Source organism: Drosophila kikkawai, chromosome 3R (assembly GCF_030179895.1).
Source record: "Drosophila kikkawai strain 14028-0561.14 chromosome 3R, DkikHiC1v2, whole genome shotgun sequence".
NCBI lineage: Eukaryota > Metazoa > Arthropoda > Insecta > Diptera > Drosophilidae > Drosophila > Drosophila kikkawai.
This window is the reverse complement of record NC_091731.1, coordinates 16,069,552-16,081,242: the sequence shown is the minus strand read 5'-3', so window position 1 is coordinate 16,081,242 and position 11,691 is coordinate 16,069,552. Positions and strand designations below refer to the sequence as shown.

General features: G+C 45.7%; 2 protein-coding genes and 1 long non-coding RNA gene across 7 annotated transcripts; 1 reads left to right on the top strand and 2 right to left on the bottom strand.

Moving 5' to 3' along the window:
* Positions 1 to 312: 312 nt before the first annotated feature.
* On the bottom strand, positions 313 to 2,420 carry LOC108084093 (TIP41-like protein). 2 transcript variants are annotated; one of them, XM_017180119.3, is made up of 2 exons: positions 1,157 to 2,420; positions 313 to 1,091 (listed from the first exon to the last, which is right to left on the bottom strand). In XM_017180119.3, the coding sequence occupies exon 1, from the start codon at positions 2,296 to 2,298 to the stop codon at positions 1,510 to 1,512; it is 789 nt and encodes a 262-aa protein (XP_017035608.2). In that variant the 5' UTR covers positions 2,299 to 2,420; the 3' UTR covers positions 313 to 1,091; positions 1,157 to 1,509. The 2 variants fall into 2 exon arrangements, with proteins under 2 accessions (XP_017035608.2, XP_017035607.2); XM_017180118.3 differs by having other exon boundaries at positions 313 to 1,070.
* On the top strand, positions 2,393 to 3,801 carry LOC138928826 (uncharacterized). Its single transcript, XR_011445230.1, has 2 exons — positions 2,393 to 2,506; positions 2,668 to 3,801. It is a non-coding gene; the product is annotated as an uncharacterized lncRNA (long non-coding RNA).
* Positions 3,802 to 4,125: 324 nt separating this feature from the next.
* sp3 (phosphatidylinositide phosphatase spermathreecae) lies at positions 4,126 to 11,691 on the bottom strand. Of its 4 annotated transcripts, XM_017180370.3 has the most exons (12): positions 11,473 to 11,690; positions 9,780 to 10,008; positions 9,292 to 9,718; positions 9,114 to 9,235; positions 8,683 to 9,048; positions 8,298 to 8,625; positions 8,166 to 8,236; positions 7,597 to 7,812; positions 7,148 to 7,384; positions 5,964 to 7,085; positions 5,472 to 5,613; positions 4,126 to 5,408 (listed from the first exon to the last, which is right to left on the bottom strand). In XM_017180370.3, exons 1-12 carry the CDS (start codon positions 11,567 to 11,569, stop codon positions 5,280 to 5,282), a joined length of 3,486 nt encoding a protein of 1,161 aa, XP_017035859.1. In that variant the 5' UTR covers positions 11,570 to 11,690; the 3' UTR covers positions 4,126 to 5,279. The 4 variants fall into 4 exon arrangements, with proteins under 4 accessions (XP_017035859.1, XP_017035861.1, XP_070142749.1 ...); XM_017180372.3 differs by lacking the exon at positions 7,597 to 7,812 and having other exon boundaries at positions 4,128 to 5,408; positions 11,473 to 11,689; XM_070286648.1 differs by lacking the exons at positions 4,126 to 5,408; positions 5,472 to 5,613; positions 7,597 to 7,812 and adding an exon at positions 5,631 to 5,725 and having other exon boundaries at positions 5,960 to 7,085; positions 11,473 to 11,689.

The following is an 11,691-nucleotide window of genomic DNA, read 5'->3' as shown; positions in this document are numbered from 1 at the left end:
CGGGCATATGCGTGCACTCTCTGACCTCGAGGTGATTCGCATCTGCAAATATTGTTTGGAACACCGAGTGGCTTTGGATTTTATTTATGCATCATTTGATTTTGCGGCTATTTCGATTGATTTATTCGCATTACCATTCCGGCAGCTCCATAAATTTTGTATATACATATAAATATATTTCGGTGTGAAAATGGCAAGCGTTTATTTTAATCGGCTTAACAGCTCGCCGATGTTCAAGGTGCCACCATAGCAATTAATTTGAGTCAAGGAGCCATTAGAGGCCATTATAATTAGGGGTAAAATCTGCTGTCGTGTGGTAACAACTGTATATTTGGTTCCCAGTTTTATGTCTATCATAAGATCTTACAAAAATGATTTAAATTCTCCCCAAAATTTAAGTGGGTGAACAGTGCTTCTACTCGAAAGTCCAAAAAACCTCTTAGAAATTTAAAAACCAGCTTTTCAAAAAATATTCCAATGGTAGCTACTGAGGATTATATAGTATAGGTCGGAGATCAGGAAGGGAAGATTAAGCCGGGGGGCACGATGCACTGCGGTAGGCTCGGCGACGGCGGAAGATAGGACGCCTTCCTCTAGCATTCACCTTCACCTCCTTCTCCCTGGTCATATCGATGGAGGACACGTATCTATAGAAGACGCTCTTCAACTCCTCGCCCGCCTCGTAGATCTTGGATCCCTCTTGGTGGAACTGCCTGCAGTTTTCGAAAATTAACTTGATGTCCTCGATGGCCTCCTTCCCCTGCCAATAATAGTTGTTGTTCAGGCGCCGCAGGATCGTACTCAAGTCCATCGGCCGCTTGATCAGCATGTGATAGTTGGGCAAGTCCATGGGGTTGGTGCCCAAGGGTTTCCGGAAGTGTAGAGAGCAGGGGTTCCGCACGAGCGCATTAACCACGATCTTTATTTCATCCAGCACGTTGGTCCTCCGACCAGGACGATTCGATGGCGGAATTATCGGGGCCCGGACGATACCATTCAACGGTGGCAAGCAATACTCGTTGAAAGGGTCCCTCATTTTTCTTGAACTTGGAGAAGACATGACCACGCAGCTATTAAGTACGGGGGATTAGCTTCCAGCACAACAATAAATTAATGAAACAAACACCGCAATTTAGTTTAATTTTGGAATTCTCACTTTTCTAAGACCAACAGTTCACAGCTTTGTATCGTTGGGAGTACCAATGTGTACTGAACTTTCTGGTTTGTTGAAATTCAAAGGCTCTGATATTTGACGTAAAAATATGTGGGGTTTTGTTTTAGTAAAATATATATAAAGATTTGCTAGACTTTTTTTCAAATAAAAATAGTTATCATCAATATTTTCACTACTCACATTTTGAATTTCAAATAAGCTTTGAATATATTTTTGAAAAATAATAATTTGAAGTGTTATTTGCCGGTAGAAATATCGCGAATGTTTGAATATTTAATTATAATTAAACAAATGCATCTGTATAATAGCAAACAAATATAAATAGAAAAAAACTACTAAAAGTATAACTTGTATAACTCCTTAGACTTCAAAGGCAGGTACTCCTGCATCTCATCCGGCTTGGTCCAAAAGGCCACAGAGCTCTGAAGCTCAGAGCAGTGCGCCTCTCTATGACTGTACTCCTTCAGGATAAAGTCATTCCCTACTTGGTGGTGGAATCGAGTATCATGCAAGCAGATGAGTTCCCGATCCACTCGAAGGAAGTGGCGCAGCAGTATGAAGAATCCAGAGGGCATAACGCGGATGCGCACACTCATCTTGGATATGCCGCGGTCATTCAGTTCATCCTCGAACAGGGTGATATCGTGGTGGAAGACTATGGGTTCGCGCTGCATGAGTTTGAACTTCTCGAGTGCCTGATCTGTGCTCTCAACGCGCACCTTTTTGTTCATGGAGCCCTGATAGGTGGAAGTAAAAGTCCAATCAAAGGGCTTGAACTTCTCCTCCACAGACTGCTCGAGATGGGCACTGGCCATCTCCAGCGGCTGCTTCCCGTTGGAGACCACGGCCAGTGAGTCCATGGGCTTAAATTCGATCAGGGCGCCATCCTTGTGTTGCAAAACCAACTTGTTCTTGAAGAAAACCATGTCGGGCAGGCGGGGCAGCTCCAGCGTGAGTCGATATAGGCAGAGATCACAGCGGTTGGGGTCCTGCCTGGAGCAGTTCTGGTCATTTCCCAGCTTACAGACGCTATGCAGGATGTGCGACTTCTCGCAGCTGATGATCCAGTCATGGAAGTTTATCTCCGGCAAGTGAGGTTTAAGGCACTGGCAAGCGCGAGCCATTTTTATGGAGGGAGAAAACTCTCCAAAATGTAAAGTTAGGATATGCTTTTTAAAGTATAAGTAATGATTGAAATGTCAATATTTTTGAGCTGTCATAGAGTTAGGTAAAATGACAATGGACAAAGCAAAATTCCATAACATACGGAAAGTGTCCAAAAGCGTGCCCAAATCGTCCGGTGGAGTACTCCCACATAAATTTTTTTAAGGTGTCACTAAAGTGTGTTCGGTTTCTAGGATATCTGCGGGCTTTTATTATTTTTTTTAACTTAAAATGTAGAGTACAGAACTTCTATTGGAAATCTTTGTCATTCATTTTGTCCGCAGTAACTTCCAAATGAATAATATAATAAGTTCCTATCTCGCCGTCAGGCTCAACCCGAAATTAAAAGCCCATCAAGTGCAGCGTGGATCCAAGCCATCGACCAGAGTCTGGCCCCGAATCGCACTGGGCGGACACCAGCCAGACACCAAATTAGCATACATACCATAAAGCAAATTTGATTTCTATCAGGGAGCACCCAACAGCAACCGGGCCACAGAATAGAGGCACTCAGCTGTGCACCGAGCACTTAACCCGCTTTTAGCAATAAAATTAACTTTCCATGGGGCTTCGGGATGGCTGCCGGGAGTGCCGGCAGCACGTACAAGTCGAACATATAGGAAATTAATGGTTTAAGGCAAAAGTGTTTAACGAAATTGGCCGGGGGATGAGAGCTAGCAGGGACCACACATGCACACCATATACATATACCATGTTGCCTACTCCGAAGGCAGTAAATCCTCCGACTATCTCTGCATTTCACTTTATTGGCGCATAAAAACCGAAGCAAACCGAAACGAATACCGGAGGATGGGAATGGAAAAGCCAACCCAGATCAGTCTCCGTCCGTCTGAAGTCCGCCCATCCGACCATGGAAGCCGGACGAGGGGACGAAGGGCGAAGGACGATGGGAGTCTGGTGGCGTTGGTTCAATTTGAAAGGGAAGCTGTGCTTAAGAAGGCGTGTAATTGAAACATTCAAAAGACAATTTCCAAGTCTTAGCACAGACACACTTAATGGACGCAAAAGACATGGACAAAGTTAAGAAGTGAAATGCGAAAGAAAAATGCCAGGGATATTCGAGAGGGAGGCAGTGCATCCTTGGTGCGTGGCAATCAGGCGTGACTCGGGGGTCAAATGGATTGGCATGAAATATCCTTACGTATCCTCCCACTCCCACACTAGGTCCTGCCCCGCCTCAACCCCTCTCCGTTCCCATAGGTAGACAATGCGTACGTTAATTAAACAAACAGCCAATAAGATTGATGGCACTTTGATTGAAAAACAATTGATGCAACTGTGCGTACACATTAGCATGATATTGGAAGCCTGGACGAGGAGCAGGAGCAGGGTCCGGGACAGGACCATCGTCGTGTGGCCCTTATCAGCTGGCTGGTCGAAAGTTCAGGAGTTCCGTTGGTTGGTCCAAAGTTCGCATAAATAAAGTCCAATATCAATATAGAGACACTTGTGTATGTGTAAGCTGATTGACAGCATTACAGGGCCCCGGGTCCGTTTCCGTGGTGTTTTAATGGATTTTTGATTTCCACTTGGCACAGGGTTGGTGGTTGGTCTGCCATTTTTTGCTTCCTCGTTTATCGCTTATGTAAACAGGCCGCATCTAGCAACGGGACACCACTTGACACTGACATGTTGGGCTTTGATGGGATGCTTCACAAATTATTGGATGCAGTCCGCAGTAGTTACTTGATACAAATCACATTTTAAGCATTTAAACACATTTATATATATTATATTTCATATAATCGGTGGCGCATACATAGTTCTAGTTAATTGTATTGTTTACTCATTAAATATTCCGCTATTTACAAACACACTACGGAGGGCATACAACGATTCCCCAAGCTAAAATGTTTGTGTATAGACTCAATCCACCTAATATTCGTTGACATTTCCGAAAGCGATAAGAGTATCCATCCGTTATTCGTTTGCCAAATATGACTGGTTACGATATATTTTTTTAGTTTCTTTTGTTTTGTTTGAATGTGGCATGTGTCCAAGTCTTGTGTTGTTGTGGATGCTGCAGTTCGCCAGCCCGATGTACGTATAATTAGTTTCTTTCATAAGCAAAGTGCCGAATTTAACTCTACTGAATATCAATACTTGCTGAAGCTTCACTGTGAGCCCAATTATCCCAGTGGACCAAATGACTAAAGTTGAATATAACGAGCGAGCGTTAACGGGAGTCCTCATAAATCTGCGGAAATCGATTCAGAAGTAAGCGTTTAGGGAACAAAAAGCTATTGAAATGCATGTATTTTCGGTTTGTATAACCTTGCAGGGCATTGTAATTTTAGTCTGCAGTTTGAAAGGCCTTGAAGCAGTCCATTCTGAATCTATAAATCATAAATATTTCTGATCAGCATTAACAGGCGCGTTTTTCTAGCCATGTTGGAAGGAAAAATTGGTTTGCATTGTTAAAAAAATACACACTTTAAAACTGAAAGGGTATACAAACTTCGGCGTCCCAAAGTTAGCTTCTTTTCTAGTTTTTATATTTTTTCCTTAATTTGTATGCCCGTTTTCCACTATTTTTCTATAAATATATTCCAATTTTATCCCCAAAGATATCATCAAAGGCTCGCAAAGGCTAGTTTTTTCTTCGTTTTTCAATCTCAAACTATAGATACTCTTGTTTTGATCCACTGGGATATAGCAAAAGGCTGAATAAATATACAACTACTTTCAAGTTACACAATAATGTTTCAACTCCCTAAAACTCGGTGCTATAACAATCACAAAATACGGCGTATATAACATCTACATTGTAAGAACCTCTAATACCATTTTGTATATATTTTGGTTTTGTTTTTCCTAATGTGACATTAATGGAAGTGTTTGTTCAGCTTCGTTCCCATTTTGGTAATAAATAAATATATCACTTGCGCTAATTTTTATAATAAGTGTTAAGGAGTATTGCTTATAGGGCTATCAACTTGGTCTTGCACTTTTCCGCCTCCCACAGTTCCAGCAGGTGATCCCGGGAACTGGGACCGCGCTCGGGCGGGGTATTTTCGCCGGAGAGACTGGTGGGGGAGAGGACTCCGGTCTGAAAATAAGTATAAGTAGATATTAGCATTAAAATACATCATATTTTACTCTCAAAGCTCACCTTGGTGGCTATCTTGCGCGGGTCCAGGTTGAGGCCAATGTTCTTGGCCAGCTTGGAGAGCGGACTGGTGAGCTGCTTCAGCTTATTGGCCTCCGGCTGGGTGGGCAGGCCCAAAGGCAGGCTGAGATCAGCGCCCAGGCCACTGAAAACGCATTAAGATTCAAAAACACGGCCAGAGATTTCTACTTAATGGATTTATTTTGAGCCAAAAACAGGCCGAGTGTATGTGGTGTGTATAGCAGGCACAGGTATTTCTCGTTATTTGTACAGTAATACATGCTAATCTTAGGTATTTCGTAAAGTTGAGAACACACATAAGGGATAACTGAAGCGTAATAATACTTTCTTTCACCGCGAAAGGGTTAAAACACATTTACAAACTCTACAAACAAATAGATCGGCTAATAAGAACGAATAAGACTGAGAAAACAAAGCTTAAATCGTAGAAAATACGGATTATCTACAACCAAAGATCACTTGTAGAATACCGACCTGGACAGGGACTTGACTCCCTCTTCCTCCTCAGCCTCGTAGGCCTCCTGAGCCTGCACGCAGATCTGGGGATTGGGCGTGATCGGCCGCAGGGTCGGTGCATTTTCCAACAGACCCGTCGGCAGACCCACGTGATCCGTCACTGAGGTAATGGAAATCGTTAGCACATCCTCGGCCGTCTTGCACATGCTGTCCTTTTGCTCCAACTGCCGTATCTCGTCCGAGGAGCTGGGCGACTGCTCCTCCTTCTGGCTGCCCATGACAATGCCCACCGACGGCAGGAAGGCGTTCTCGTTGTAGTTCGACTTGTTGTCCAGCGCTATTTCCACATCGGAGTCCACCTCGGGCTCGTACAAGCTGTTGTCGTGCTCGTCGGTGTCGGAGCTGCTGGCGCTATTCGAGTTGCGTTGCTTGTGGCCCAGCGTGAAGACGGCCTTTTCCGCCTCCTGGCCAGCATCGATCCCGATTTCGCTGCCACCAGTCTGACGCATCACTTGCGGATTTATGGTGGCTGCCAGGTTGCTGGGATGTGCCTGCTGCTGCTGCTGCTGGGTGGAACTCGAGCTTGGCTTCTTGAAGGTCTGGCCCAGCTTCGAGAACTGGCCCGCCACATTCGACAGGGCCTTGGAGCTGAACTGCACCAACTGAGATTCGGAGAGGTTGCGCGGCATGCCCTTGGGCACATCCAGCAGCGGCACCTTGCTCTTCCTGCGCTGCAGCACCCCGCCAGTCACGTATCGGACGTCAGTATTCCCAGCATTGTCCAGGGCAATGCGGAACATCTCCACAATGGAGGTCAGAGACTCGGCCAGCTCCTCCTGCGTCTTGATCACGTAGGCCATGTTGTTGAAGAAGCGCAAGTTGGCCGAGCGGAACATGTGGAAGTAGCCCTCCTGATCCTCGACCCTGTAGTTGAGGCGCAGACAGAGATGCGCGGTGGCTGGGCCCTGGAACATCTTGGTCTGCTGGTACATGCCCAGTTCGATGAGGCGCACCTGCGGCAGTTGCACCTTCTCGAAGCGGACAATCTTATCCAGGTGCGAGTCGTACTCGGCCACGATGTAGCAGTCGTCGGTCAGCAGCAGTATGGAGTCCACCTCGGTTTCGTTGGCATCACCGGAACTGGAGAGTAGTGTGTTTTAAATTAAAACTAGAAAGAATATCCCAGATCCTGGGCAACTTACCTGGGGTCAGCATCGATGAGTCCCCAAGCGCCGACCGGATACTGAGCGGATCCCAGCAGCAGACGACGGCAGTCCTCCACCAGCAACTTGGCATGTTCAGCATTCTCCGTGGCATCGCTCTCATCCGTTCCCGCCTGGCCGCCCAGAGCACTGAGGGACTCAGAGGAGACCTGGTTGCCCAGCATAAGGTCAATGGTGGCCTGGCGATAAGAGTCCTTGAAGCGCGCCAAATAATAACTGAAAGTTGAGGGACTTTGTTAGTGGCGAGCCCGGAGTTCGCTTCTCAAATAAGCAGATGTGCGAATGATGGAAATAAGACTTGAGCATGAAAAGAGGGTACCTGGGGCAAAATAAGAACCAAAGGGTAGGCAACAATCGGAGCAACTAAAAAGAGTAACTGTCTGACTTTGTCATCATCTGCGGATCGCCTCGGCCTTTGCACTGCGCACCTGGTCGTGACGATGGACTCGAGCAGCTGGAGCTCTGGCCCGAACACACCGGGATTATAGTAGCCACGCATCGGTGGCCGTGTCTCGGGTGTGAGGATCTGCAGGATGGTGTTCAGGACCTCGTCCTCGTGCAGCTCATCTGCCGTCAGCAAGTGGCCCTGCATCAGATCGATGATGCACTGGCGAAACGAGTCGGCAAAGTTTTGTATGAAAAAGCTACGAAGAAGTTCGGCAGGGAATTAGGCAACGGTCAAGTGCATCCGGAATAAAGAGTATTTAAAAAATGGAACTGATTTTGTGTTAGACCAGCTTTGATTAGAGGGTTTACAAATGGAAGAAGGCCATGCATTATTAGTAGAGAAATATACGAATATAAGTGAGCCAAAAACGATGAGATATCTGGGGTATTTTGGGTTTTTGGGACTTGATTGATTACAAAAACGGGCTGCTGAGTCAAATGGGACACACAAAAATGCTTAATTGGGGATTAATTCGAAATTGGATAAGTAGGTCAATTAAGATAATGGTAATGGTAATGAAACAAACAAGATATATATAACTCAACGAACCGATTGGCCGAGTTCATGCCGTCCTTCATCATGCCGCTGATTTTCCGTTCACCAGTTCTGGTATAATCTCCCTATAAATTAAAGAAAATTTATTATTAGTCCCATTCATTAAGAGGTTCTTCGGCTTATTACCTTCAAGGCATTGGTGCCCGCATACTGTCTGCTGATGATGTCCCCATTGTTGGCCCACAGAACCATAAACGGAGACTTTAGCTGCTCCGGAATGGGAGTGTAGGGTGGCGACAGACCCAACTTAACGAGTTGCGACTCAAGCACAGCCTTGCCAATGGCCGTTTGAACCACATTGGTGCGATCCAGGCAGTCCATGCAGTTGACCCGAAACACCGACTTTTGGTTGCAAATCATTCCACGCTGATCTCGCCAGTGGAAACCCATGGCGCCCGCTTCAGGGCCCACGGCATCTATCAGGGCTGAGACGTTCTCGAAGCGCATGCCACGACTGTGGTAAGAGCGTGTGTTAGATGGGAAAGAGGTTTTGGTACGCCAAACTCCTTACCAGTAGTCGTGAAAATCGAAGGTTACGTAAATAATCAGCTCGTTGTTGTATTTGATTATGTGATCGGCATAGGTGTCGCCAATAAGCTTCTCCTTCCCGCTCTGCTCCACCAGATTGACGATGCAAACGCGCTCGTAGATCTCAAGCTCCTTGGTGAAGTGCAGCTCGAAAGCCTGCTGGGTTTCGGCCACTCCACGATCGAGACGTGGCGGGGGGCGGTACTTGTAGCCCGGCTGGCTCCAGTAGATCGGAACGGAGCCACGCACCTGGGTGAAGGACAACTGGTGGTGGCGGAAGGAGAGTATTTGCTCCGTCTCCACATAGTTGGCGCAGTTACCCTTCTCGTCCACGCCACGTCGCTTATAACTGTAGTAAAAGATTTAAGAAATTCTTGTAATCTGTGAAAATAAAGACAAGTCTAGCTTTAGTACCGAGTTCCAGCTCTATGGCGCGATCTTCGCGAGACCAAGGCCAAGGTAAAGCACTCGTTGCCAATGACACAGGGCTCCACTTGCACAAATCCCTGAATGATGGGCAATATCCATGTCTTGTCCTGCAAAATAGTTGTTTGAATATTGAATCTCATCTCTTATTAAAATGATTACTCACATTCATCTGCAGTATGTCCCTGATCATGTGCTTGTTCCAGAAGAACCTCTCATCCGGCTGCTGCTGCTGGTTCTCCTCCAACTTGGCCACATGGCGCTGCAGATTGTTGGTTATATCGCAGTCAAAGCTGAAGTAGAAGCTGTCCGTCTCGTCGAATATCTTGTGGAGCTCCTCTGTGATGCGACGTTCGATGTGCTTGGGCTCTCGGATACCCACCGAGGACTTGACCTGCTTGGTGGCCAGATTAGCCGCCTGCTGGGTGGTGTTCTTGATGGTGTTCCCGGCACTCTTCACCGCGCCCCAGGTCTTGTTCATGCCCTCGAAGAGTTTTGTGCTTTTTGAGGATCCACCACCCCCTCCTGACGAAGCGCTGGCATTGTTGTTGTTTGCGATGGAGGCGCTATGCGTGGGCGTTGACTGATTGCTTCTGATTTGGAAGTGGTTCATTAATTATTAGTGACTACAATTGGGCTATCGATTGGGCTTACTTGGTGTGCTTGGTGCAGTTGGACAACTCGGTGTCCGGCTCCTCGGCGCTGAGTATGCAAATGGACTTGATCTTGTACACCAAGTGGGGTGGATAGAGGACGCCCACAGCCGTGGCCTCCTTCACCACCACCAAGTGGGGCTCGTAGACGTTGGGCAGCGAGATTACGCCCACAATACCATGCGTAATGCCAATGCATTCGATGTCGTCCACGGAGCTCAGGTCCCATCCTGGAAAGTAGGAGAAATAGGTTAATAGTTTTTACAATTTATTTGTATTGTTTATAAGTCAAAAGATACACGTTACCCTTCTTGGTCATTATTCGTATTTGATTAGCATTACGCCCCCTTAATTAGACAATCACTGGCAGGCAAATAACCCTTAATATTGACCGCTGACTAACTACGGTTGCCTTTTAGTGCCCGGGTCTGTAATTTCTGGTTACATGTTTGCAGCTGGAGAGCGTTGCGTGTGCTCATTACCGACCACCGCCCCACGCCACCCGCCACAACTGCCAGCTAAAACCAGAAATGTGAAATGGCACTTTACGTGCCACCTACTGTACGTGCATCCTTGGGAATCCTTTTAGATGCACACGAGAGCTCGGCGGCGGCACGATTTCCACACTTTAAACTGCGCAGCTGAGGGACTTTTGGCCTTATCTCATGAGACTTTAAGGTTTATCTTGCAAGATAACACCTCAGCCAGTCTAGAAAAATATATAACTAGCTTCCGGTGGCTGTAAAATCGATAATAATGTGTTGGCCCCTTAAAATTTAGTCATCTTGGAACAATAGCTTTTCATTTTGCGGACAGAATACACAAATTGATGGGCGGGAGCAGCTGCGATGACCTTGGACAAAGATTTATGGGCTGCGCACAGGGGTCAGGGGTCACACCGCAGATGAGTCACGGAATTAAAGAAAGTGACTGTAGGTAGTGTGAATGTCCGATTCCATTTAAATGCGACACGTTGCGTGTCTGGGAAATTGATCATAATTTAATTGCTCCCCCAGTAAACAAGCAATTAGCGGTTGGGAGTCCTCGTTGATTGCTAGTTTACTTTACTAGCGGTATTTATAGGCCCCGCAGGTTGTCAATTAAATGGGGAATAGTATAAACTAAGGACAATTTCCTTTTGAAGCCTCAACACTTTAAGGAGGGGGAAAAGCCTATTTTGTTCTTGGATAAACGAATATATGGGCGATTGTTGCATGGTTGGGGGTTCTATGTATATTATTTCATATTTATAGAAAATAATATCTTGCATTTCAAACAATCTGTATAATATTTAGTAAAAAACCATGACTCCTATTCAGATAAACTCTGAAGCTGCAGATACAAATATAAACCTACTGCGTAATTGTGGCCAGATAAGTTGTTAGAAACTGTGACCTTGCTCACGAGGAACTGAATTTATGAGGAAACTGCTGAGCTTACAGGAAACTTGTTTGCGGGATTAATCATCATGCATTATTCATTCAATCCATATTCAATCCTTGAAATACACACATCATCAGATGCAAAGTACGCCCACAAAAGGAGCCCCAAATGGTCGCTTCCCAGTTAAACTTTACAGACTCAGACTCAAATTAATAAATCGTTTAAAATTTTCGGACTAGACATTAATTGAACAAAAGCACTCACTCAAAGTGATTCACTTAATTACATTGTTTTGCAATCGGGTTTTTTACCTGCTTTTATTGTGAACTCTGACGTCTTGCGATGCCACCACAGGCTCTTGTCCCGCTTCACGAAGATGTAGTGCGAATCTGTCTGAAATACCTCCATGCTGGCCCTTGTTTTCCCCTATTTTCTTTGCGACATTACACTTGTTTTTTTATAATTTACAAACAAACATTCGAGTGCACAATTTTTTCTTTTGAGCAGCTGATTTGAGTATCTACAGTGTG